Below are 27,985 nucleotides of genomic sequence, written 5' to 3'. Positions count from 1 at the left end.
ACCTGGAGCGAAAAAAAATCACAAAATAACCTCAAATCGCACAGCCTACAATTTTCTTTTTGCAAAAGTGACAGGCGTACACAAAATCGTCCGAACAACTTTCTGCACAGCCGCTTAGCTTAGCCGCCGTGCTCGGGGTTGCCAGGTCGCGATATACAAACGGCAGAATTCCTCATATCTGTAATAAGATACACAATCTTGAGGGCCGTATTAAGTTTAAATTACACTGTAGAAACGCGGTAAATATGTTCTGAAGACACGTGGAAGGATTTTAACTCATTCATCCAATCGAATCAATTCGACCGAATTGGCAACCTCGCGATATCGTTCCGTTTTAGACGCCGGTGATACGTTATTTTTTCCCCTACCGCTATTCCGCCGGACCCGAGTCTCCTGCGCTGTGATTGGTTGATCGCGTCTTGCCCGTGCGTCCTAATTGGCCATTTAGCGGAGGGACCGTGGGGATTAACCAATTACAGCGAAGAGGCGGTGTCGTGCAGGAATACGGGCGAGGAAAAAAATATAACGTGCCGGTTATGGAGATTTTTTTTATGATCGCAATATCGCCAATATTACCTGAGAAATGTAAATTCGGGGGTTCAGGTAATAAACTGGTTTTCGTGTGGCCTGAATTCAGTTCATGCTAATTAGCCAAGTGTTTCCACCCCCTCCCCCCGTTTTCAGTATTAAAGATTTATCGGTATTTTATAAACCCAGTGTCGAATTTCTTCATCATATAAACGCCTTGTCCTGATTCTAGCTGATGTACACCGGGGTCCAGGTCCACATGGCCTCCAGATGCTTTAAAACCCTCCGTGGTTTGGTGTTCACAGGGTCGTGTCCCACCCACAGCCTGGGCCGTATCTCAAATGGTTTGCTTTGAGCCCTGAAGTGCACTAGATGTCTCTCTGACACCTCTAGTTACACGCCTCTGTAAAGGAAGGATGGAGGTATTTGGGACACCTATGAGACATCACTGGACATTTACCTGGTGTTTCAGGTACACACACTGTACTGTCTCCCTGCACGAGACGGAAAAAATAACCACAGACGTGGTTTCTGATTGTCAATTGATTCCCAACAAACCAAATGACCAAATCCTGAGTATGGTCCCCTCAGTCAAACCCAAACTAATCATGAATGTCCTTCACAAAAAAACTGGTTTGAAGACATCACGCCCCGAGATCTTCAGGCTGTTTTTTGGGCCTCTGAAATGAAAGATAAACTGTAGTCCGAGTTTCTAGACACTCGGGAATTTTACTCCACTTCCTTTCGTGGAATGAAGCCAGTATCCTGATAGTACTTCCTGGAAAACATGACTCGTGTTGTGCCTGGTCGACAGGAAGTAGCGTTCGGAGGTGTCATGGTGGTTTCTCAGGGTTTGCCTCGTGTGCTGGTATTGTGACGGTAAACCCTGAGATCTGATTCGAGCTCTTTCTCATACAGTTACACAACATTTAATCTGATTTTTTTAATCAATCTTGATCTTGGGGGGGGGGAGGGGGGATCTGGGCAAGTATTTCACCTCAGAGCCCTTCGCTGTCGAATTCTTATTGGGCGTCGATCACGACGATGTGGGCCAATCAGAGGCCTCGACAAGCTCATATATGTGGAATGTGAAGAGAGCAGATTGCGATTTTCCTGCAGAAGTAATTGTTTGAGCGAACGAGTGAGGTTCCTAAACCTGAGGGGATCATTCGTCCTGAAATCCTGTTCACAAAAAAACCCTCACAAAATTCTCTCAGGAAATCAAATCTGTGAGTTTTTTTCCGTTTCAGGGTCCGACGCAGACGATTGCAGCAAGAATGGCAAAAAAACGACGGAAACCATGACGTTGAGGAAGGAGGGTACGGATTCGTCCTCGATTCTCGAAAATGTTTTTTTTTTTTTTTTTCAGAACTCTTTCGTGGAACGAAAATAAATTTTTTTTCTTGCATGAACACTGACAGATATGTCGATCTTCGGCCACTATCCGGGACACGACGACTTTTACCTGGTGGTGTGCAGCCACTGCAGTCAGGTGGTGAAGCCGCAGGCCTTTGAGAAGCACTGTGAGAGGAGGCACGGCTCGGTCGGGAAGCTCTATGCACACCTGCGCTTTACACCGCCAGCCGGCCAGCAGCGCTCCCACGCCCGCCATGGACACGCTCCGCCCACCACCGCCCACGGTCCGGGCAGCTGGAGCGGGAAGAGCCAAAGCGGAGGAGGAGGAGGAGCGGCACGTCCGTCGCCTCAATCGCCCTCCACGCCGCCTCAGTTTAAACACACCAAGACGCCCAAGGACGGAGTTCGGTAAGACGTGTCATTTTTTTAAGGGCTACTTGAAGAGTCTTGAGAAATGTCCTCCAGCTGAAATGTTTGTTGTGATTCTCATCTCCTCGTGCAGCCTTTCGCCTCTGGAAAAGACCTCCAATTCTGGTCATTCAGAGTCCACCGTCTTTAAGCAGCCTCCGCCCCTGGAGCCCCCGCGCAGCTCTCCTCCCCTGAGTCTCAGAGACCCTCCGTGGCCCTACGGAGGCCCGTCACCCAGCCGACCCTCTCCGAGCTCCACGGAGAAATCCCCGAGCCAGAAAGCGGAGTCTGGATCGTCCGGCGCCCCGGCACCGCACGCCCGAAGCAACCGGTCGTACAAGACCTCGAGTAAGTATCAGATGAGCTCACTTGATGTGGAAACGCAAACCAAAATTATGTTAAGTTTTTCGCACGCATCCATATTTTACACACGTTTTTTCATCTTTTGACGCGGATTTTATTTATGAAAAGGACGAAAATGTCTCCTTAATGCAGAAAAAGAGTGTGACCTGGACAAACACTGCGGCGTGTTGGATCCGGAGAGGAAGAAAGTTTGCACACGGCTGTTAACCTGCAATGTGAGTTCCTCCTCCTTCTCGCTGCATCTAAAACGCTAATTCTGGTCAATCTGACCACGTGTAGTAGTCGTAGGGTAGCGGTCGTTATAGTTGCTCGGTTATGAAGACGACAGAGGGTAAAATTAAATTTTTAAGGCTGTAAAATCAAATAACTGCCTCGTGGTATGAGATTTCCACATCTAGTCCCTATTTGCTGTTATAAGAACCTCCACTCTCCTGGGAAGCCTTCGAAAAAACGAGGGTCGGGTGCCGACGTAAGTGAGGTGAGGAGGCCTGGGGTGCAGTCAGCGTTCACATTCATCCCAAAAGATTTTCAGTCGGGTTGGAGCTTAGTAGCAGGAGATCTTCCGCTCCATCCTATATAAAACATATCTTCATGGAGCTGGCTTTGTGCACAGGGGCATTGTCACGATGGAACAGATTTTGGTCAAGTAGTTCAAGTACAGGGAAAATTTCATGCTTCTGCATCCAAAGACGTCCTGTACAATTGTGTGCCTCCAACTTTGTGCTCACAGTTTGAAGAAGAACCACATATGGCTGGAAAAGTCATGTGCCCAATACTTTTGTTCCATGTGGGTGTCAGTGGCTAGATGTTTTTCTACCCATGATGTTTGCTGTGTTCCGTAAGGTAAAACAACGCTTTTTCTTTTAGATTAATGCCTACATCTCAGTGTTTACAGGAAGTTACACAGACATGACTTACAGGAAATGAGGAAGGAATTACAGGAAATGACCATCTGTCTTTTGTCCAACTTGTTCAGTAGTCGCTTATTTTGATTTTTTTTTATTTCGAAGCTGAAAAGAAAAGAAAAAAAAGGCAGCATGAGAAAGTAGTTAATTATTATAATTTATTTTTTTACTAAACAAAAATAAAATGTATTATAAAATTAATAACCATCAGAAGAGCAGCAGCATGGCCTTCAGAATGTTCAGTATGAAGCTGGTTCCCGGGAAGTGTTTATGCAGATGCCATTTTTCTCTTTAAAGTGATATAATGCATCCGAATCGTTATCATTAAATATAACAAACGTAAAGGAGCCGCCCCCCCCACACACACACACTTGTCGCATGTATATTAGATGTTAGGAAGCTGGAGTCAGAGTGTAGGATCAGCCATGATGCAGCCCCCCTGGAGCACAGAGTCATAAGGACCTTGTGATCCTGGGGTTTAAACCTCGACCTTCCGATCAGTAACACGGATACAGATTGACATGACCTATATTCTTTCCCTCCTACAGATCCACTCCATTCACCAGCGGAGGAAGGTCGTCGGTCGAAGTAAGAACTTCGACCAGCTGGTGGCAGAGCTGAAGATGGTCTCGAAAAACCGAGAGCGAAGCGCTCAGAGCAACGAGGAACCGGCTGCTCAATCCCCGAGCCCTGAGATTCCCAGAGAGCCGAACTCCTCGCCGTTCTGCAGGAGACCCCTGAGCAACTCTCCCGCCTTCAGGTACGAGCCCTGAGGCAGAGAAAAGCAGGGCAGCTCGGGGATTATTATTTTTTTAATCCATTCAGGGTCATTCGATCCAAACGGTATCTTGCGTACGAGTCATAGTGCATCATCACTCACGTCTGAATTACAGAAACTTCTCCCTCGTATCCGTGTCAGTTTTATAGATCTGTAAGAGCATCTTTCGTATCCTGGCAAGAGAATTTCATCTCTAAAACCCAAGTCGCAGTTCTTCATATCTCGCATTTCAAGCCCTTCATCTATTATATATTTATGATATATTTAAGATGCGATATATTAAAGGTGCATATGAAGCGCAACTACTGATGCGATACGATCCACCCTGATTACGATGCCGTGCGATACGATTTAAATTTCAATCGTCACAACGCGATTCAATGCAACGATGGAATAGAACATATACGATACTCTGCAGCTAATCATCAATTTACTTAAGTGCCTTCTGACTTCTAACGGCCATTTAACACACACAAAATTAAATAAAAGCAGACGTTCGTCTCCTGTTGTGTCTGCAGAAAGATGCAGCTCTACCTCTGCCATGTTAATCTGTATTCTGTGTGACTCTCTGTGGGACACGCCTCGGTCTCCGTAGTGTTGATACGTCGTATTCACGTAGCAGCAGCGGTGAAGAGAGAACGCGCTCGAGAAACGAGGAGAAATCAATTTACATATCAAATATTGGTCTCAAACTATTGGTCACTTTCAAAAATAATAAAAATATAATGCAACTACTGATAATTATATTATGCAAATATGTTTTAAAAAAAACGATCCGAACTTTTATTGCCGATGCACCAACGCAAATCGATGAATCTTCCTAATCATGTATATGAATGTATATATTAATTTTCTGGGGGTTTTTTGCAACGCATTTGTGACCCACAGGACGCGAACGGGATCGGAGAATGCCTCCGAGGAGGAGAGGGCGGTTCGGGAGGAGGGTGTGGCTCGGGCTTCCTCACCTCTCACTCAGGGTCGAATCTCCAGTGACGAAAGCGAGGGAGAGGGAAACGATGAACCTGCAGACTGGCACTCCAGCCCCTGGCATCCCAAACCACTCGCGGTAGGCAACACAGTTTTCACGTATTGTAAAAAAAATTCGTCTGTATGTCCACAAAAACGTCATGTTATTTTGTAATAAGCTTTTTAGCACTTGGGCCTAAAAAGGTCTCTTTTAAAAGAAAATATCAGAAACGTCAGAATTCCTTCCATTCGGTGTGACTTGATTTTGTTCAAATGAACCCCTTGACCTCGACAGAGCCTCGTGCGCTGGAACAAGCAGATTTTATCTTCTCGAATGTACAAATTTTATATAGAAATCCCTCAGCCTTAGCTGCCAAATCCTTCAGACGTCTCGCAGTCGAGACTCTGACATTGGTGCCAGATGCTGAGCAAGCGTTCATTTGCCTGGATTTCTTTTGGTCTTATAGGAAAATGACCTTTAACTAGTGTTGAGACGCCGACAGTTTCCTGGCTCATCCACTGCGTTCTCTGTCCTCGGCTCACCCCCCGATCTTTGAGATTTGTATCCTTGTTGGAACAGAACTGATTAAACGTCTGTCAGAGCCTCTGAGTATTTAAAGCTGTCATTCAGCACAAACGTGTGTGTTTAAATTCCAGCGCCAACACAGCTGGCTCGGCCCCCGAGCAGCGTCTTAAGTGTGATCAGATGTGGAATTTAATAAGCGAATTGAGCGTCCCGGGTCCCCCCCGAGGAGACGTCTGCAAAACGAACCTGTCTTCAACCACCTGACAATAACAATTGAACGTTTTTGTCTGGTTTAAGACGCTTGTACCGAGCAGCTCGATTTGTTTTTCCCCTTCTCCAGGTGTGTACGTTCGGTAGTGTTTCTCTGGGTCACGGCGTCTTCACGTTCGACAGACGGCTTCATCACCTGCGGTCTGCTGTGAGTGCCATGGTGGAGTCTCACCTCAGCGCTCACCTATGGAAGTAAGTGTCACTTTTTTTCAGTTCCTCACCAGGGACTTGAGGCATCATTTAAACCTAACAAATAAACCGCTACTGGCAGACGGCTGAATAATGCCTTATGATGTTTACATGAGCCTTAAGTTTCTGGATTTCTCTGGTAAAAAAAAAAAAAAAATAAACCAGATGTTGCCTCTCTCTTGAAAGGACCTGTCGAGCATCTGAGTGAGGAAAAACACTCCAAACAGCTTAGTGTTGGATCAGTATTTTAGATGTATTTATATTTACTGCTTTTTTTCCCCCTCTATAGAAAAATACCTCAAGCATCCGAGCCTCAGTCGCAGAGTTCCTCATCGAAGCCTTCAGCCATTCCTTCCTCCCCATCCTTCACTTCCCATCATTCCAAGCAGAGGGCAGGAAATCCCAGTGCCACCTCCCTCAAGTCGTCTTCATTTTCGTCGCACGGAGCAGGCAGGGACGGTTCCTCCTCCAGCACCAGTAGATCCTCGGCTCAGTCTGAGAAATCCGGAGGTCCCCAGTCCACAGCGCACTCCAAACCTGCTCAGACTGCCACGCACCCGGGCACGGGGCGGTCCAGAAACCCCGTAGGCAGACCCAGCAAGCAGCAGCTGCGTCTCAGGGAAACGGACCGGGCTGACCCAACCACTCCAACAAAGCGGAAAGGCTCTCTGAGCGAGGCCGACACGGTCAGCCCGGACAGGAACTGTGTGAGCCCCGATCGGGACCGAACCCGGCCGCTCGGCTCGGGCAAAACGGCGCCGGCTCAGATCCCGGCTTTAGCGCCGCCATCATCTCACGGACAGACGAACGGCTCGCTATCGCCGGGCCACAAGCAGAGCCGGGCCGAGCTGTGGCTGTTTAAGCGGACTCACCCGCCGGGCAGAACCTCGCCTACGGAGCCAGGCGCATCTGGCCGAGCAGGAAACTCAGGACACCACAGCAGGCCTCCCGGATATGAGCACAGAGGCTTGGGCAAGAAACGTAAGAGCAGCGACTCATCTCCCCCTTCCAAAGCGCACCGGCTGTCCAACTCCCCTCACTCCGGCTTCTACCCCTGGAAAGAAAGCAAAGGAGCACCGCTGCCTGTAGGAGGGGAGAAGAAGCTCAGTGCATCCAAGGTGAGTCGGTAAACCTGAGGAGGTTACACGTGTGCACTTTGAATTACATACACACATCAGATAAACGTATTACTGCTCTAGTGCTTTTTATTTCTATAGACACTTTTGCATATATATGTCCCTAGAAATTTCATGCAAATGACAATATCAGATCTATTTTCTATAAATATCTCCCGGATATGGAAATAGTAGACTTTGAACTGTTAAATGGAATGACACCCCCCCCGAGCGACAAACCGGGAAGCGACATCAGCACCGATTTGCTTTGCTAGATGAAATGAAAACCTTTTTTTTTTTATCTCTCTACAGTTTTACGTTCTCTGTTTGTTCACAGCCAAAACTCCATCGCTGAGCGGGTCCTCCTGGCGAGCACTGCAAACTTGTATGGACTGTGGGCCCAAGTCTCCAGACGTGTGTGTGCGCGAGAGAGCGAGCGAGAGTCTGGAAGTGTTAGACCAGTGTGGATCATTTCGTCCATGGTCCTTTTAAAAAGCCAATATATGAATGTGAGTCGCGAGTGAATGGCAGATGATGGAGGGGAGTGAATTTCTCGGTGAATTCAGAAATACCTCACAATCTACTGGACATGCTGCTATATAAATGTTGATTTATAAAAATGGATTAAAATATTCTTTATACTTGAGTCACCGAGTACGGATTTTTACTGCTCTTTTGATTGATTGCATTATAATCGTAGTGTTTATCAACATAAACGTGTTTTATTAGTAGTAGTAGTGCATGAATTATTAGGACACACACCTCACCTGTGAGCCACGCCTTTTCAGCATGGACAATTCAACACCCCTATTTCCTCGTCATAATGGTATCGCCTGTAGAGAGCACGGTTTTTCCCTGCACACGGAGGGGCCGGAAGTTGTGACGTAGATTTTTACAACCCCCACCCAGAGGCATTTAAAGATGTATCTCCTGATCGTATCAGTTACTGTAAAAATTGTACAGTGAATTAGGACTTGGAATTTGCGACACGCCTGCGTCAATTTCCCCCCATCCCGGAAGTCGCAGTGGTCTGTCCCGTGTTCTGCTTCGGCTCACATGGCGGCTGTGTGTCAGAGTAATAACAGTAAGAGGAAGCGGAATACCGGTTTAACATGATCACTGGGGAGAGACACCCCGCTTTTCGGGCACGACAGCTCTGGCTCGTGTGTCCTGCTCCCACCTGAGCTACGGTAATCGGAAGCGAGGCGGACATGCGGCCGGGAGTGGAGTACAGTCCGGTAGGTGAGGGGCTCGGGATGCGGGAGTACTGGCTGTACTCGTGCATGCGCAAAATCGCTCTCGTGGCCGCGCATTGTGTCGCTCTGGGCTTCACCGCGCTCATCGGAGTTTTATCCAGACCAGGAACAAGTGAGTTTCATCAACATCAGACATAAAGGGCTTTACTTATTTCTGAAATCATTTCTATTGTCGCCTTTACTACTGATACCATAAAAATACTATTCATTATAATAACAATCTCAATGTTGCGCATATATAAGACTGAATACACATTAGTCTCAATAATAACAACAAAAACAATAATTACCATTAGTATAATTGACAATAACAAATACACAATACTGCACAAAAGCGCCTTTTTAAAATCACATTTTCATGTGTTAATATTTGCCTTATAAAATCACATTTCTTAACATTTTACTTTTATAACCAAAAAAAAAGTCATTAACAAACTTATTTCGTAGGCCACTGTTTACACACACACACACACACACACACACACACACACACAAACAAAATATAAAGTCTGGGAGAAATGTGGCAGGTTTTCTGATGTGTACAACAAATCAGTAAATTTCCTTATAAAACAATACATAAATGTAGCTGAAACTCCTATTTCTTTCTTTTGTTGTTGCCTAATGCATTTATATCCTTTCTCCTCTTTATAGTTGATCATTTTTATTTCTAGAAGTCTAATTGCATTCGTTTTAAAGTTATTCCTGGATGTGCTAAAGATTACGATACCGTACTGTATTTAGTAATAATAATAACGTATACACTTGTAATATTACAGACTCAGAATTCAGTGTTTTATCCCATTAGTTAAGACTTCAGTTGTGCTGGGATCACTGTGTTTTTCTCTTTTTTTTCCTAGCGTGTTTTTTGCTGGCGAATAAATACACAAAAGTTTCACATAATCCTGAGACTGAAAAAGAAAATTTGAGTCATCGACTAAAAACCCAACCCTTCACTCAGTTTAATAAAAAAAATATATAATTATACACACATTCCTGTTGACAGGAATGTAAAAAATGGGAACATCTTAAAAGATCCAGAATCAGTTCCAGCTGGTGTCAGATACTTGTGTAAGGAACTGTACATGTTTTACTTTTTTCTTTTTTTCCTGCTGAAGCTTGTCTGACAACTATTTCATGTTTTGGCAGTACTGCTGACAACCACCTATTTTTTAACACCTTAAAGTCTGGAATGTTCAGCATTCACCATGTGATGTGCTGTTTTCTGTAGAGAAAAAGAGAGAGAAGTATCGTTTAAGGGGCGAAGGGGCTGAGATTACCACTGAGTGTACCAAGTGTCTGATATCTCCAAAGAAAGCATATGTGATTGGACCTTGAATTGGAAAATTCCAGGAATTTTCAAGACTGGAAACTTTCCATGGGAATTAGCAGAAATATATGGGAATTACCATAAATGAATTGGGAATTTACAAAATTTCAGGTTAGCCGATAAGCGGGAACTTAAATGTAGTTGGGAAAAAAAAAAAATCTTGCAGGATCATTTTGATTAAAACAACCAGATTGAATGCAATTTGGGTTGAAATTCTCCCTGCACGTTCATCAATCACATGCACATTTACTGCATGGGCCACTAAGGCCACGCCCCCTACATGCACTGTGTATTCCTCCATCACATCAAACAATTAATCCGGCACACAAAATATAAAAGAAATGTTGACTTTTCACAAATGACATACATTTATGTGTAAAACTTCATTGTGCTGTGTGTAAGCGAATGTACAACAAAATTATACTAACAAATACTGCATTAATTTGCATGCATGTCAGCTTATGTCAGACAGGACAAAAATATATTACATACAAATATTTATTTCTATATGATAGTTTATATACAAATGTTCCCAAATTTCTAACGAATTCCCTCAAATTCCTGTTAAGATTCCAACTTTTTCCTTTTTGCAACCTTAATCGGACCAGCGTTTGGAATTGGACCACCTGCTAGAAGATCACCTGTGCTGGGGCCACACCACACCACCACAGTGTCACTGACTTCAAGGTCACTTGCATGATGTTCTGTCAAATAATGACAGTAGAATATCAGAGCAGGTGTTTTGTGTGATGGTCAGAGGGCCCGAGACTTCACTCAGCCGGCTCTAGTGATGCGTTAAAGGTGGAGAGCGCAACAGACTTACACAAAGTAGCCTAGACAAAGTAGGAAAATGCAAATCGGGACTATCTTGAGTTTTCCCTCTAACCTCCAGGTGCTGGTTTTTGTGTATTTGCAGGTCTCTTCTCTTGGCACCCGCTCTGCATGTCACTCGGGGTGAGTTCCCGGTTTAACCCGAACTAAACATTACAAACTGGTTTCCCCTTTGCATCAGAAGAAAATGCCCTTTTCCTTTTGTTTCCCCTCTTCCTTTTTTTTCCACCAGTCTTTTGCATCGCTTCCTTTCTCTCTTTTGTTGGGAGGATGATGAATGTCTAACTGGCGCACGGCCTCGAGGCCGATCGATGAATAATGCATCACGGTCCTGAATTATGAATAGTACACGGTGGAACAGGGAGATAATTAGGCTCGCGCCTCTCCCGTCTGCGTATCGGCATCGAGGCTATAGTTACGACTGACCCGAGGCGCTGAGTGCTTTTCCATCGCAGTGACGCGCTGAGCGACGCGGCGTGACCTTTCAGCTCCTCGTCTGTACACAGTCTCCTATTGTACTGTTGTGGGGGGAACGGGCGCCAATAATGAAAAAGCTCAGTGACTTACAGTTCTTATTCCTGCAGCGATCAGCGGCGATGTGAAACCGATCCCTTTTCCATGCTTAGAAATAATGATCACGCTGGGTGTGTTTACATAATACAGAAAAAATCCGTCATATCTACATTATCCTACCTTTACATTTGTAGTTGACCTGTAACTTTTTTAGTGTTTATTGCATGCATGCCTTATTGCCTACGCTTGTGAATAGTTGTACATTTCCCTATTAAGATGAATAAAGTATCCGTCCATCATATATAAAATACGTGCGTTAAGACGTGTACGGCCTCCTTTACCGTGACTGAAAGAGCAGTAATAAAAGATACGTGTTATTAAACTGCTTGTTTCTTCCTCTTTCTCAGTTCTGTCTGTGCATGACTGAGGGGATCCTGCTCTTCTCTGGTGAGGGTTCTCTATGCTGCTTCAAGTCACGTAAAGGAAAGGTCCGGATACACTGGGTCCTTCAGGTGTTGCTGCTGCTTTTAGCAGCCATGGGCGTCGGCTTCATGGTGGCCAGTAAGAGGAAGTCTGAGCACCCTCACATGGAGACGTGGCACAGCCTGTTGGGCGTGGGGACGTTGTTGGCTACGACGCTGCAGGCGGCCTGCGGCGTGTGCCTGCTGTTCCCCAAGCTCATCCAGACCGTCTCCGTGACCCGGCTGCGTCTCTACCATGCCACCTGCGGCCTCGTGGCCTACCTGCTGGCCACCGTCACCGTCACCTCCGCCTTGTTCAGCGACTGGTTCCAGGCCACGGTCAAGGGGCCGATTTGGTACGCCTTCCTGCTCCTGCCCCCCTTCCCTGCTCTGGTGGTGATGAACCAAATCACCAACACCTTCCTGCCTAAGAAAAAGCTCACAACGTGAACCATCTCGAGGAGCACAAACGGACACGACGGAGCCTGAAGCAATACGGCGGAACTCGCAGCGTGATTACAGTGCGATTTTAAAAGAACTTTGACTTTTCTTAGTTTGTGAGGAAAATACTTACATACCTGATCATTTTATCTTGTTTCCACTAACGATAAGACTTTGCGTTGTTACTCACTTAACAAAGCGTAACTTGTGTTTTATTCGAAGACAGCGTATGTAACTGCACTTGAGCAACTGGCTGCACTTGAAGCGTGAATGATCTCCTGTGAAAGGTGTTTCCAATACCTTCGTGTGAAATGGAACCTCGGTTTGGGTTTGGACCAAAATAATGTGTGTGTGTGTGTTTGTGTAAATCTGTAGTTTAACACCTTAAACGTGTGACAATATTTATGACAGTTTCCTAACGAATTTTTAGCTACGAAATGTCTACATACAAGCAAATAGAGTTATTAATGAATATTGCTTTTGATAATAATAATAATAATAATAATAATAATAATAAGCCGTCCTTGTGCGACCTTCGCCATTATGCCTGTCCGGAGTCAGCAATATTCTGGAGTGTCCTGTAAAGCGATAAAGGATGAAATGAACCGCGCCATGGCGATCACTGCATAAATCGTGGCCTTGTTGCCATGGTTACATTCTGTCATGTAGGAATCTGTTTAGCAGAAAATAACACACCTGGCAACCAATCGGAAACGAGCATTTGAAGTGGTTATGGTGTAATGGTACGTGGTGTAGCGTGCAAACGATTGTCGCCACATTTTTACTTGTGTGTGTGTGTGTGTGTGTGCTTTTAGATGTATTCTTAATCAAACTCTTTGTAGAATTTTTCATCATGACAATGTGCAGACAGGATGAAATGGAAACCCTCACCATATATGGCAATTTGCAGCGTATAAAAATGTGTCTTAATTATGAGCAATAATGTAGACTTTTTAACTAAACACCTTGTGCATCCCGGTGCTTCTTGCGCACTCCATCACTACTTGTTCTTCACTAAGTGAGACTCCTGGTAACCTACTTTTCTTCCGCTAAGGGTTTTTTCTTTTGTGTAGGCTCACGGCCAGGAGTCATTCACAATATACACACATCCTCATTCACAACAAACAAGTTAAACAAGTTAAGAAGTCACGTTATACGCGTGGAAACGTGCGTGCACATAGCAAACCTATTCGGTTTCTTGTTCCAGGGTAAAAGGAATCACATCGCTCAGCTGTACGTTCGTTAGACGCAACATCTAACGCAGATTTCAACTCTTGTACCCTAAAACTGAGACGAAAAGAGCGTGTTATGGCGCTGAGAATACCAGTGGATTTAATACACGATACTGCCGAGGTGTTGTTTTATTTCATTTTGGAGAAAATGAGGGCTTGTGAATTCGCAGTCTAAATGTCGAATCAGCTCGTGCTGATGACCAGACCAGACACCTTAAATAAACCTTTTAGAGGATACACACCAATATGCACTTTTGTAGGTTTAAAGTGTGTTTTATTTTTTTTTTTTTAAGGCATCAATGGTTTGTATAATTGCAGCAGCAATAAATTACTTTCTAATTATATCGTGAATTTATTTATTTGTTTAAATATAAAAAAAAATTAACTATGTAGCTAAATAATCCATTAGTACATGTGTGTAATGTTGTTTGTATTCTAATCAGTTTGGCAGATGATATAAAAACCCCATGTTGATGGTTATTTAATGCTTGAATTAAAAAACTTCACAGAAATATGACACGAATAACTCAGACATGTGCACGTCAGGATCCCGATAACACACTGATCCCATACCACGAGGAGATGCTACTCATGCTGTTCACGATCCAGCAGACCAAAATGAGTTGATCAGGGGGTGAAGAACCAGTGTCGTAAGGTAAATGTTTTAGTTTTACACTGTTGTATTAGACACGGGTGAAGCTGATCTCCAGTTGATCAGCGTGACTATATAGAAAGGTGGGAAGTAACGAGTTACATTTACTCGAGTTACTGTAATTGAGTATTTTACTTTTGAAACTTTAAAAAATCTGTCATTTCAAATTTACTTAAGTAGATTTTGTTTGACGTGTTTAACTACATTTTAAATTGTTTTCATTGCTGAGGAAAAAAATATATATAAATAAAATAATGCAAGGCATAAAAAACAGTTGTACACTGTCTGATTTCGCAATTTGCATCATAAATGACATCAGAAAAGGTGATTAGATTTTTGCTGTGAAAGTTTAATTTGTAACGGTGTTCCTTCAATTAAAAACAAATACTTTGAGATTTATATCTCCTTTCCCTTCATGAACAACACTAGAATCCACTCTAAAACTCGGTACATTTTTACTCAAACTTCAAATGTGTGACTTTTTACTTTTACTTGAGAAAACGAGAGCATCAATCGGTCATTAATATCGTCTTTAATGAGGTTCAAGCTTTGTGTAGCTTCGCTTTGGATTTTATCGACCTGTTTTCTAAAATATGTACACAGCTTTTCCGATTTAATGTTAGTTTGAAAGAGAAAATTTAAAAAACGGACAGTAAAATAGCAATATTTCGATTTTTGAATAAAGAAAGGACACTTGGTGTCCCTGCAGATGTCCAGACATGCATATGCATGCACACACACACACACACACACACACACACACACACACACACACACACACACACACACACACACACACACACAATGATGCAATCAACACATCAGATATCCAAGTTCAGAGCTCCTAAATGCCATGTTTTCAGATAGGATTATAATACTGTATTTATCTATATATTTTTTTTTTAGTTTAAAGCTGAGGAAAATATCTGTGTGTGTTTTGTTTTGTTGTATTTTTATGTATTTTATAGTATCGTGTTAAACCTAACTCTATTGGTTTTCCTCGCAGATCAGCGTGACACGGCCCGTCAGCAAGTCCTCCATGTTAACAGCGATGATCCCCGAGTCTGCCTCTGCCTCCCCGCCGTCGCCCAGGGCAACAAACACCTGCTGGGAGCTGGACAACTGTGATTGGTCAAGCCTGACGATCTGTGCCGCCCCTTCGGCTGAGGTATGTTCTGTCTGGATCACCTGGTTGGAAGAAGAAAAATGTGATGGAGTAAACAGTGAATTTTGTGTACCGTTTTTTAGTTCCCAATTTGCAAGATCATTAAAAATGTGTTAATTATTGTGTGAAAATGTGCCTAATTAATATTATTTTAATGAATAAAAAACATGTATCCTATTTATGATTGCAGACAATCAGCAGGATCATGAATAGTCACCATTTGGGTGGTGGAGCCATGATTCTGTAGCTCCTCCTCTTGGACGAGCTGCACGTGGTTGGTGAGGAGATGCTGTTGAAACTCCGCTTCAGAGTGAAAGGAGAGCGAGCAGATGGTGCAGGCGAACACGGATCTCTGCTGGCTCACGTGTTCGCTCGACATGTGCTGCTGCAACTCCTGCTCGCTGCTCAGTGCACGAGGACAGTACCCACACTTCCACGTAACGGCATCTGAGAGGACGCACGCATCAGACAATAGATAATCATCAGGCACTAATGCTAGCGATGTGATTCACCCAGAAAGAAAGAAATTCTTGACATCCACATATTAGATCAGGGGTCCCCAGAATTCTTCCTTTCTTTAATGGGGAGGTCGAGTCGGTCACGGGCCGGAGTGACTACCAGTATTATTGTTAAAATTTAATAATGATTTTAAATATATTTATTATTCCTTCTAATGCCAGATTCATTTATTATTTTGTTCTGCACCGTTTGGACAAATGAGCATCACCTATTACAAGAGCATTATTACTATCATAATGTTTTTTTTTTTTATATTTATTGCTATTGAAATCAAAACATTTACTTACTTATGCATATGGTTGGTGAATGAATATAACACATACTTAGGCTATGGTAATAACTAGCGGTCGACCGATAGTGAGGTTAAATCGTACTTGCTAATGACCAATTATTTACCGATTTGGATTCTGGATAAAAACTTTTTTATTACAAAAAAAAAGTACAGATTTATAAAAATGTGCTAAATAAAAATAAATCTATTATTTAATAAATAAATGCTAAAAATAATGCGGATGATAAATATCAGATAGCGCTCTCTGTGCAGCGTGCAGTCTCGTGCCTTAAAATGAACAGCCCGTAGTGGCAGTTATTCACCTATAGGGGCCGCTCTCGTAAAGATAGCAGACCGGAAGCCGGAAAAGTATGAATTTTTGCCGATAGCTGATATTTCCATCGATTAACTATCGCTGCCGATTAATAAACTTCTGTTACTTACCAAGGGGAAATTTTAGTTTGAAAGCCAACCTTTATTATCAAATACAGATATGATATGAGTAAAACATATTTAAAATAAAATGTTAAAATACGTCTCTGGCATTGTTCCAAATGTGGGGGCAGGCCGTAGATTGGGGACCCCTGATATAAGCCATAAATGCCAGCTTTTCTTTCCCCTAAATCCTTCAGAAACGCATATTTGCCAAAAAAAAATATATGCATAATATTCACCTGCTTGTCCTTCCTTTACACCTTCATCAGCCACAGCACGGGTTTCTGTAAAAAACCAATACGATTGAAATGCTGTTTAAATGTTATGCATGAACCTGTACTGAACTGAATTACAGGCAGGCAGTAAGCAGACAGCCCGAGGCACCTTGGTCCTTCCTCACCTGGATGTTTGGTTATGTTGTGTTTAAACAAGCTGCTCCTGTTGCAGAAGGTCTTTTCGCAGATCTTACAACGCAGAAGGTGTGAAATCGAGCGGCCGCCCTCTGCCGTCGCCTCGTCCGGGTGCGTGGTGCGATTGTGGTACCACAAACCCGAGAGAGTCTGATACACGAACACACACAATAAACAAAACACACACACATCAGTGGATTATATTTTAACAGCCCTGACCAGGTACTGACGTGTTCAGAAGATGTGGTGTGGTGATTTGTTCACCTGGTAGGATTTATTGCATCTCTGGCAGCTGTATGGTTTGCTTCCGTCGTGGACGCTCATGTGTTTCTCGAGCTGGGCCTCTGTGCTCAGGATCTTGCTGCACTCGGGACACTGGTGCAGCTCTTTAGGGTGGACCTCCTGAATGTGCTCTCGAAGCTTCTCGAGACAACCGAAGCTCACGCGACACTTCTGACAGTCGTGCGGGTCGGAGATATCTGTTCAGGGTGAGACGGGTGTGTAAAATCATTGCTGATCAGTAGGGCTGTAACAGTACACGTGTTTGTAATACAGGGCTTTCGGGTCGGCGTACATGTGTACCGAATACAATCCTCAGTCTACATGCGGAACATTAACAATCCGTGTTTCCTCATGAAACATATTAAGTGACGGACCGCAAGTTTGTTTGGTCACTGCATGGCACTTAAGAACTACTTAAGAACTGATTATTAATCAATTGTACAGGGTGTGTGTGTGTGTGTGTCTGCTCACTGTGGAAGGTCTGCAGGTGCACCGAGAGCCCGTTGGCCTGTTTGAAGCCTTTCCCACACTCTCGACACACGTACGGTTTGTCTCCTGTGTGTGTGCGCACGTGACGCGTCAGCTCGATGGACTGCGCGAACGTTGCCGAGCAGTACTGACACGAGTACATTTTACCTGAAACATGTGAGAAACAGAGTAAGGACAGATACAGACAGGTCAAGGACAGGAGACACAATGCGAGGTGGAGTGCTGCCGTACCCTCCGAGTGCTTCTTCTTGGTGTGGTAGGACAGCGCTGCAGCCACGGCAAAGCTCATGTCACAGTGTTTGCAGCGGTACGGCTTCTCCCCCGTGTGCAGCCGCATGTGGTTTTTCAGGGACGAGTTGGCGGCGAACTTGGCGCCGCATTCCTCGCACGCGTACGGACGTTCCTCCAAATGCTCTGTGCGCCTGTGGTACAACAGACCTGCAACCAGACGGCAAATCTGACATGTCTGAGAGCTTTCCTACTGATTCACGATCAGTTTATATCACTCATCTACTTCAGCTGGAGGAATGACTCTGGATCAATGCTGTTATCATTATAGATACCCCGTGTCACCAGGCTGTTTTAATGATGTAATAGGGAGTTGTGGTTCCATGGTTAAGGCTTTGGGTTAATGATCATAAGGTCAGGGGTTCAAGCCCCCAGCACTCCTAAGATGCCATTCTTGGGCCCTTATCGCTATCTGTACCTGTGGCATTGACCCTGCTCTTCCTGACAAGCTGGGGAAAAGGGCGAGGTGGTAGCTATGGGTTACTGATCAAAAGGTCAAACCCCTGGATCTTCAAGCTGCCACTCTTGGGCCCTTGAGCAAGGCCCTTAACCCTCAGTGCTCCAGGGGGGCTGTATCATGGCTAGGGTTGCAAAGGGATAAAAATTTCAGAAACGTAATTAAATGAAATTTGTGCTTTAAAGCTGCAAATGTAAGGCGATGAAGTTTCCTAGAACTTGAATCTGAACATGAACGTTTGGAAATTTTATCCGAATACTGAGACACAATTTTATGTATCTGGATCTGATAATGTTATAAATAACATATTTAATTTGTTCCAGATAGACTATAGAGTGTTTATGCTCACCGGAAGGGTGTTTAAAGGTCTTCCCACAGAGCTCACACGTCACCGGCTCCACTTTCTTCCTTTTAACCGGAGGGCCGTTGTGAGCCTCGACTCGGTGCTGCTGCAGGGCCGTGACCGAGGGAAAGGATGTGGAGCACTCGGTGCAGCGTTGCGCTCGTTCTGGACACAGCGCACACTGCTTCTTGTGCTTCAGAAGACGACACTTGAAATCGAAGCTCTTGTTACACCACTGGCAGCCGTAGGACACGACAACATCCTTCCTCCTCCTGTGCGGGCGAGATTCACCCTTCTCCTCCTCCTCCTCTTCTTTCTCAGAACCTGCAGTATCCTCATGATCTTTTAGTCCTATTTAAACATGTGCAATACAGTACTTATAAACCAGGCCTTTTAAACACACGCCCTCAAAAACAGGCCCTAAAACAGGGGGCGGGGCTTTCAGAAAATGGAAAGCTAGTTCTGAAGGGGTTGCCTGGAGTTGGTTATCATCATCATCATCATAATTACAGGCGCCTGAGTGCGTGATGCTTCTTTCCTGATCAGATAATTAATATTCTAAATATATTAAATAAATAGAAAATGGCTATAAATCTGCCTTAAGCCAATCACGCATGTTTTTTTTCCCCCTCTTTGGATATATGTTAAAGCCTCCATTCTAAACGATCAGGAACCTACCAACATGTCCGAGTTCCTCGATGAGAACAGAAAGCTGTGGGAAGCTCGTCCGGCTCACAGACAGGAGGCGGCAAAGCGGACCGATGTGCTGCGTCTCCTCGCTCAGTACTCGGTCCAGAACCTGCTGCATGGACTCCGTTCCTCCGCCAGCACCTCGGCAGCTCTGCAGGAACTGACACGATCGAGCAAGAATGTGGGGTTACGATGCAATCGTGTCATATCAATGTTATAACGAGTTTCCAAACGGTAAACAGTAATTACATCATTATTCATAAGCTGAATAAAAAAAAAATTAAAATAAACATGTAGGAAATCATATTATGAACACGTATTAATTGAATCCAATAAGAGCGATCAAAAAGCAAGTCAAAGTGTTTCCTTGTTTGTTTAATGGCTTTTTGATGGCAGGATCCATGTAGGTATAATAAAACATTATAGCAGTGAATTCAGTAGTTGTATAATTAGTTACATGCAATGAATTTTATAACAATTATTGTTCGATTAGCAGTGTATTTCACATACGCTCACCTCAGCGACGTCTTTATCGTGGTCCACATCACCCACAGCTTTTTCCAGGTCGGGGATTTCATTGATTGTTTCCAGAATGAGCTTTTTGTGCTTGAACAAGGCATCTACTCGTCCAACTAGACACAGAAAAAAAAACAAGCTAAAGAAAGACTACTGAGAGTGATATGGCAGCTCGGTGAGGAATTAAAGGTAAAATATTTAGACATATTTTGGCTTCATGTACAGCAGGGATGCGCATTTCCATAACTGAGCCCGGTGCGCTTCGCGTCTCGATGCATATCCCATTAAAGATACATATAAAGCAGCTACCGATGCGATGCGTATATTTATGTTTATATTCCACTCTTTTTCTAGCATTTGTCTACTACAACAGCAACTCATCTGTTTTCAAACGTGATTTGCTGCGACTTTACTACGTTCAAATGCTTATTTTTAATGTTTGTTTATTTAATTTATGTACAGATCATTTCATTATTATACAAACATTTATTAATTATATATTCTAGATGCTTAACCACAAACTTGAATATTTTATGCATGATTGTCCACTTGCCATCTGCAATTATCATTAAAAACAATACAATTGTTGAGTTACAAAAAAAAAAAAATGCTTCACCTTGCATACTCAAATGCTTTTTTTGGATCTTTTTTTATAAAAAGAAAAAACCAGCATGAGTGAATTTGTTCAAAGGAGAAATCTGACATTCGCTCCTCAACAAGCAGCACTATAAACTTACAGATGTCCAAATTAAAGATGGTTAAACTCGATACGTGACTTTTTTAAATCGATGCATCTCATTGTTAACTTTTATGGCGACGTGCATCTCTGAATCTTACCTTCTCTACTCTACATTATGTTCATGTTTGACTTCACAATTTGAGTGAATCGTTTTTTTCTTCTACTTCTTCTTTCGCCTGCTTCCATCTGCCTCTTTCAAAACAACTACCTGCATGTTCTCTTCCTCCTCTTTTCTCCTCCTTCGGCCAACAGCAGCCCAGTTTCCACCGGTACCCTGTAGGCTAACGATACCTGTGGCAGTCATTGGTAACCCGGTCCTCGACCGATACAGTATGAATTTCTGATTCGTGATCCGCATATTTGATTTGGCACAACTTTGGACCAGCACTAAGAGTGCACTGGCTTGTGCAACCCTAATGGCTATGATAAGAAATGATTATTATTATATCATTATATTATCAGTACCAAAGAAAAAAAAAAGGATTTATACCGGTGTGTATGAGTTCCTGAGCTTCTGGTTTTGCTCTGATGTCCTGCATCATTAACTGAAGGTCTGGGATGTGAGTCGTGGCCCAGAACAGAAGCCTCCACACCGTCAGAGGCTGAACTGGACCTCCATCCAGAGCAGCGTTGAGCAGCTCCTCCACTTTACCGTCAGACTCTTTTTGCAGGACCTACGAACACACGCACGATTTACAGGACTAGATTACAATAAACAAAGAGAATTCACCAAAAAGGGATTATATATTTCATGAGTGAGTCAATAGTTGATTATAATCTAATAGTGTAATAAATATGTAACTTCTTTTTTTTTAATTAAGCCATAAATTATAAAACACTTCATAACTAGAGAAAATAAACAAATATTGCAGAATATATACCAAAATCTAAATATGTATTGAGATGTATCTTCACTAATATACTAAAATATGTAAAAGGGGTTGTGAAAGAAAAAATATTCTGCTGTCGTCGATATGAACGCAGTTTTAACACAAAATATATCCTTGTTTAATATTTAAAGCAGTGCATCTCAAAGAGCAATTATATGCATCAGGTTTTTACACAAGCGATGACTCGACATGACGGTTATGTTTTCATCACGTTTTCTTCAGTTTTGCTGAACAAATGTAAACGTTCCCAATGTATGAAGAAATGCAGAAGAAATTGCGTAACTATCCAGAAAACCGTTATGTGTACGTGTGTATGTAACCTCTCTCTGCTCAGGCGAGATGTGAGGCCCTTCCTCCAAACCCCGTCTGATGATCTGAGAATCCAGGTTCAGCTTACGCAGTGTGTTCTGGAAAGTTCTCAACAGCGACATGCCAACGCGCTCGTCCGTCCTCTGATCTGACGAGAGCAACATGCAACAGAAGCAGCTGAGTCTATCAGAAATACTGAAAATCCCTGTGTGTGTGTGTGTGTGTGTGTGTGTGTGTGATACATTTCCCACTCGTTCCCATTTAGTCAGGATACCTGCAGATTTCGTGTTTCCCTCCGCCGCCTCCTTCAGCAGCCGCAGTACAGATGTTTGCTCTATCCCTTTCTCGGTGAGCACGCTCATCAGCTTCTTCAGCACCTGCCCATGACTCTGCTCTCCGCTGCACTCCAGGAGAACCTGCAACATGGGATTTATCCATCAACATTAAGATCTTATTATAATCTTTTTTTTAAATAATTACCAAGTCTACAGAATTCCTAAGGTCAAACATGATCTTTTTTTTTTTCTTTCTTGTTCTCTCGTGATCGATGTTCTCGTCATCTCGACATGACAAATGTTTCCTCGTGATCAGTACTTCATTTTTCTGTCCATGCACCCACTGCCACAAATGGATATGGTTATTAACCTTTTGTAATGTGGAGATGACGAGAAAACAAGAAAGAATAAATTTTTACAATGCATGGCCTCTTAGGACTTCAGTATAAATCACAGTATTCAGTAAACTTTAGACAAAGGTGTAGGTTTGGATTCTTAATGTGTGGTGCGCGCCCTCTAGTGGGGAATAAAGGCATGACACGTGAGGCGCAATGAACGGCAGGATTTCTATCTTTTTTTTGTGTGTGTTCTTCGTTGATCTTTATTTATGAGTTTCTCTATTGAAAATCCAACAAAGTTCATACACTCAACACAATCACAAACAAACAAGTGGGTCATTAATGCAAGTAAATTAAAACAACATCAGTTAGGGTACTGAACACAACTATAGTTATTACTTATTTTCTGGATTTCTTTTGTAACTTGATGATTTGATGTAATTGATTGAGAAGTTGATATGTCAATAAAGTCATTTTAAAACGAAGTATTTCAACACCCTTTTTTGGGGGGTGATTGAGGACAGGTGGGGCTTAAAAATCCACCCTAAAGTGGGGAATGGCAGAAAAAAGTTTGAAAACCACTGAATTAAACTCACAGGATTCAAGTGAAAGGTCAATGAAGGTAATAATTCATGATGATAGTAACATTCATTAGAATTTATTTTATTTTTTATGTGTGGATAAGTTTCATAAACCTCACTCTAAAACTCGTGGACAAAGAGCGTTGCATTAATGAGATCGATTGAAGCATTCAAACCGTCTGAAATGCACCATTAACCAAGTGCATTCTGGGTACTCCCTTACACCACTGACTGAAACCCCTACTGCGCACCTGCTTCACCTCCTCCCTCTCGCATCTGTCCGCTGTCTGAGTGAAAAGTTCAGGGATGTTCTCGACACCTTTGAGGTAGTCAGTCAGGTCGGTAGCGAGGCCATGCTGATATCCGGAAGACCTGGCAACCTTTTCCTCAGATCCTCCTGATGGAAAATAAATTGTCATACATGTGTGTTTAAGGGAGAAAAAAAATGCACTTTAACACACTGCAGTCAGAACAGTGAAGTTCTCGTGGGAACCGAAACTCCTCTTCTTCTAAGAAGCCCACTGTTGTTTGAAAGGTGACCAATGTGCTTAGACCTTGGAGTTCAGCTCGTATCTCTTTGGATGGTTTCCTTGTCTTCCATTTACACTAAGCCTTCTGCTCAATTTAGGTGAAATTTTTCATTCTTGAAAACGTCTAATGAGGTTGGCTGAGGTCCCATAGACCTTCTAAATAATATTTTATATCAATCAAAAATCCAACGCAGAGTCAAATTTATATTAATAAATTAATAAAATACGAGGGGCAGCAATTAATTTGGTTCGTTATATTTCAGAAAATAATTGGGTTTTTTTGTCGTACTAATTCGTATACCAACAGATTTGTGCAGACTGATGGGATTTTTTCATTAATCATTCTACCTTTAAGATCCAGCATTTTCAGCTTCTCCTCATCCTCCTCCTCCTCCTCCTCCGCTGACTCCAGATCAGGCTTCAGGTTCTTAATCTGCTCCAGCAGCATAATAACAGGCTGGACCGAGACGTCACCTCCTTCCTTCACCTGGTCCAAGAGGCGCTGGAAAGCCACACTCGGTTCTCCCTCGGAACACTCCAGAAACATCTGGGAAGGAAATTATAAAAAAAAATAAAAGGACTTCACCAGCAAAACAAATGTGGAACTAATCTGGATTTCTATAAAGACCTCTAGGTGCTGTGAGTGTGCACTTATTTTGAGGAACAGAATTGTGCTTGTGAGTCTCACGTGTCGCTGCTGGTTTGACAGCATGTCCCAGGTGCGAAGGATGTTAATCCAAGGCTGGACGTCCTGCAGGATCTTGATGAGGTCGTCACGTTTGCGAGAAAGCAGCTCCACAGCGCCATCTTGTGGTCAAAAAATGGTTACACAACCACAACCATGTATAACACGATGCTCATTTCAAATTTAACATGCAAGAATTGTTGTATTTTTACTGTAAAAAAATTCAAGTTAATTAAATCGACTTGAATGTGGAGAATTTACTTAACCCAATTTGGAAAAACGTTTGAAAAATAAATACCGGAATCAGACATCAATAATATTACAAGCATACATCTGTACTGTTTTGATCTTAACTAGCTGTATTAGGCTGAAATGGTCACTCAGTGGTCAAGATGTCAGATTTCTGCTCAGAATAGCGCAAGTTCAAATCCCATCACCACAAATCTTGCGGTGCCGGGCCCCTGAGCAAGGCCCTCCCTTGTAAGTCGCTCTGGATAAGGATGGGTAAAGAAGCTTTGCTACATGCCATTAATGTAAATGTATTTGGTATTAAACTCTAATGTACTAAATGTTTTTATTGTCCTATACATTTTAATGAACTCAAAGTTAGATTACTATTAGTTCAGCAGATTACTATTAGCATTATAAATTAATAATCAGTGAAACTTCTGCAACTTTAATTGTAAAATAATTAGGGTTGCAAAGGGGTGGAAAATTTCGAGTAAATTTGGAAACTTACCAGGAATTTATGGGAATTAATAAGAAATTTATATATAAACTGTATCGTACAGTATACAAACATCAATGCATGCATCTTGTTGCACATCACACAAGGACGCTTTAAACATAAAATAGTGGAATATTTATATTTTTGCATGAATATTCTCCATTAAATCTGTTTATTTTAACCAAAGATTATACCACATTTAAGTTCCCTGTTAAAGGCGGAATTCACAGTTTATTTCCATTAATTCCCATGGAAAGTTTCCAGTCTTAAACATTCCTGGTATTTTGCATCCTGAAACATTTACTTTCACCCAAAACAACTTAGAATTTTTTTTGGCTCTTTACAGTAAAGAGTTACTCTGTTCTGGAGCATTTTGGATCCATTAGATCGAATGTCAGATTATTTTAAAAATGAAGTAACACCAATTATAAATATAAACATTAAATAAACACATTTCAGTGTACTTTTTTTTTCTCTTTAAACCATCCTAAATGATTATCTTAAATACTATAATCATCATTTTTAGAAAGTATTTCATCCAGGAATACCTTGGACATAGCTTTTCAGCATATATTAGATGGTAGGAGGAAACCTGAGAACCCAGAGGAAACCCATAAAGATGCAGAAAAAACATGCAGAACAGCAACCTGAGCTTAAACCAAGTCAAACCTGGAACCACGGAGCTGTGAGGAAACAACACTATCCACATCACCACCATGCTGCAATAATTAAACAGTCATTTTAGTAAAAAAATAAATGAATAAAACAAATCACCGTTCTGTGACTCCTGTCTGTTTCTCGGACTCTTCGAATTGTCACAACATCCCTGTGAGGAGAACTCTCGTCCAGAAGCGTCCAGTCGTCTCGGCTCGTCTGAGTGATCTTTCACACCCTCAGCACCTCCGGACCGTTTCACGAGCTCGTCCAGGAGGTTCTTGCAGCCAACAGCCACGTCGAACATCTGCAGGCTGTCAGCGGCGGCGACGACACGCGTGAAGTCGTGTTTTCCCGGCACCAGTCTGCCCAAGTAGGCCATGTCAAGCAGAGAGGAGAACTCCTGCTCCGTGACTACTGCCGTGTCGATGGAGATGCTGTCCGAAGTCTCAAGGAGGGACTTGAACAGGAGACTGGAGGCGGCCAGGACCACTTTGTGTGCCGGATGGGTCACGTCCCCCACCAAAATGGTGCAGTCGCAAAACAGGGACTCTTTGCGCAAGGTGTGCATTTGCTGCATCAGCTGGCGGCTGTAGTTCGGGAGCTCCATGATACACCTGGGCAGGTGAGAAAGTAAGAGAAGAGACATCATTTTATTTAAAGAAATGGGTTTGGGATTAGATTCAAGACAGTATATTCAGGCAAGTGGGTTTTTTAATAGGACTGGGTAAATATACAGTACATTAAAAAACCAGAGAGTAAACTGTACTACTGCTGGTGACAAAAAACTAATGTGTTACAAAAGTACAAGAGTTACATTGAAAACAATAAAACAAATGATCAAACAGAGAGATTAAAAGCAGGGGGGCAATTCAGCACATTTAAAAAAACTCGAAAAAAGTATTAAAGAATCACAATGATGCAAGAAAACAGGTCAAGAAACTTAAAATAGAGACTTTACACTGAATCGAAAGTTAAAACGAATGATACATTTAATTAAACATTCAAAGAGGAATAAATGATGAAGCAACTCCTGTCTCGAACTCACCACAACACACGTGACCTTATTATTATTTTTTTTAAGTAGTTGAAAAGAAGGTTTTGGGCTCGTGATCATTTTAATAGAAATCAATCAGTGTTTGAGTTTTAATATCATTCTATTAATAGATCAGTGTGCTGAGAGTCACAGAGTCTTTACACATAAACTGAGGTGATTAAGTAAAGAGTCTTGTGATAAAAATTATAACAGGAACATTATAGTTATAATAAATCATAGTATTTTGGATACTTAAGAACATTTTAAGGCAAAAACGTTTGTACTTTTACTCAAGTGAAAATTGAGTACTTTTACTGGAGGAACATCTCACCGAGTGAATCTCTACTTTTACTCTAATGCATGGTTTGTGTATTTGGTCAACACTGGCAGTCTGTCCGAGCAAATTTTGAACAGAGATGTGATCTGGGTGTGAGGCAGGTTCTGAAACATGTACACGTTTATACACACAACTTCTGGAAGCCGTTGTAGTGAATCCAGCACTAAGGCTAAAGATTTGAAATTTTTTGTTCAAGTCAAAAACTAGTTCAGCAGCAGCATTCTAAATAAGTTGAAGCTGAGATCCAGCAGAGGCCCTCAGAGAAAATGCACATTAAAAACTCCTGATCCTGCTGTTTGTATTGTATTGTATTCGGTGTGTGTGTGTGTGTGTGTGTGAGTAGTTTTTATTCACCTCATCTATAATAGAATTCTGACCTTTAGGCTTACTATTCCAATAAAACAAACCATTTCTGAGTATGTTTTATTTTGTAAATATCCCAGTTAGTCCATAAAGAGTCTAATCAGTCATCTATAGAGTCATTTGCACATTTTAACCCTGAATTATTTTTTTTTATCTCAGGAAACGTCCATTATTCAGGACATGGAGTAATATAACTTGGGCACCCAGACTGACACGTGACTCGGTTCGCTTCATAACTCATTCCTCATGACTAGCTGCTGCCTATGCTAGCTAGCTTAGCAACCCAGCACTGGGGCTGCTAAAACACGCTCAAGTGCAATACACATTAATTAAAGGCGCCTTTTCCCCCCCGAACATGAATGTTTTGTTTACACACACAGTACTGAAGACACAGAGACCGTAGTGACTTCCGCATTACCTTCAGGGTTATTCAAATCATCCGGCTCTTTATTTAAACTCCACCAAATGACAACTTTTTTTCCCCCTCTCCTGCCAATAAAGATTCCCGGTTTTGAAAATGGCGACGTGCTCGCCAGTGC

At 42.5% G+C, this 27,985-nt stretch overlaps 3 protein-coding genes across 3 annotated transcripts in view; 2 read left to right on the top strand and 1 right to left on the bottom strand.

The window, feature by feature from the left end:
- Positions 1-8,050, top strand: part of atxn7l2a (ataxin 7-like 2a) — an 8,501-nt gene extending 451 nt beyond the window's left edge. Inside the window, exons 2-10 of the mRNA XM_083533803.1 lie at positions 1,779-1,847; positions 1,950-2,292; positions 2,387-2,640; positions 2,788-2,870; positions 4,109-4,320; positions 5,227-5,404; positions 6,171-6,292; positions 6,579-7,407; positions 7,742-8,050. Coding sequence (XP_083389929.1) covers positions 1,779-1,847; positions 1,950-2,292; positions 2,387-2,640; positions 2,788-2,870; positions 4,109-4,320; positions 5,227-5,404; positions 6,171-6,292; positions 6,579-7,407; positions 7,742-7,759 — 2,108 coding nt within the window. The 3' untranslated portion in view covers positions 7,760-8,050. The remainder of the gene's footprint in view (positions 1-1,778; positions 1,848-1,949; positions 2,293-2,386; positions 2,641-2,787; positions 2,871-4,108; positions 4,321-5,226; positions 5,405-6,170; positions 6,293-6,578; positions 7,408-7,741) is intronic.
- zbtb40 (zinc finger and BTB domain containing 40) lies at positions 5,536-27,985 on the bottom strand. Its single transcript, XM_083533791.1, has 19 exons — positions 27,865-27,985; positions 25,831-26,327; positions 24,333-24,451; positions 23,993-24,191; positions 23,366-23,511; positions 22,195-22,336; positions 21,932-22,068; positions 21,212-21,395; positions 19,983-20,098; positions 19,455-19,626; positions 18,783-19,127; positions 17,920-18,126; positions 17,671-17,835; positions 17,182-17,396; positions 16,908-17,067; positions 16,747-16,791; positions 15,500-15,729; positions 14,506-15,305; positions 5,536-14,224 (listed from the first exon to the last, which is right to left on the bottom strand). Exons 2-18 carry the CDS (start codon positions 26,318-26,320, stop codon positions 15,105-15,107), a joined length of 3,273 nt encoding a protein of 1,090 aa, XP_083389917.1. The 5' UTR covers positions 26,321-26,327; positions 27,865-27,985; the 3' UTR covers positions 5,536-14,224; positions 14,506-15,104.
- cyb561d1 (cytochrome b561 family, member D1) lies at positions 8,616-13,807 on the top strand (the record flags this gene model as incomplete). Its single annotated transcript, XM_083533862.1, has 3 exons — positions 8,616-8,772; positions 10,904-10,941; positions 11,739-13,807. 3 exons carry the CDS (start codon positions 8,616-8,618, stop codon positions 12,240-12,242), a joined length of 699 nt encoding a protein of 232 aa, XP_083389988.1. The 3' UTR covers positions 12,243-13,807.

Source organism: Silurus aristotelis (genome assembly GCF_946808225.1).
Source record: "Silurus aristotelis genome assembly, chromosome: 28".
NCBI lineage: Eukaryota > Metazoa > Chordata > Actinopteri > Siluriformes > Siluridae > Silurus > Silurus aristotelis.
Note: the sequence above shows the minus strand (reverse complement) of the source record. Positions and strands in the feature narration are given on the sequence as shown.

Coding starts and splice junctions, on each gene's coding strand:
- zbtb40 (XM_083533791.1), bottom strand. CDS start 26,320: ATGGAGCTCCCGAACTACAGCCGCCAGCTGATGCAGCAAATGCACACC. Junction 24,192..24,332: donor TGTCAAACCAGCAGCGACAC/GTGAGACTCACA, acceptor TTTCCTTCCCAG/ATGTTTCTGGAGTGTTCCGA. Junction 23,512..23,992: donor GAAAATGCTGGATCTTAAAG/GTAGAATGATTA, acceptor ATTTTCCATCAG/GAGGATCTGAGGAAAAGGTT.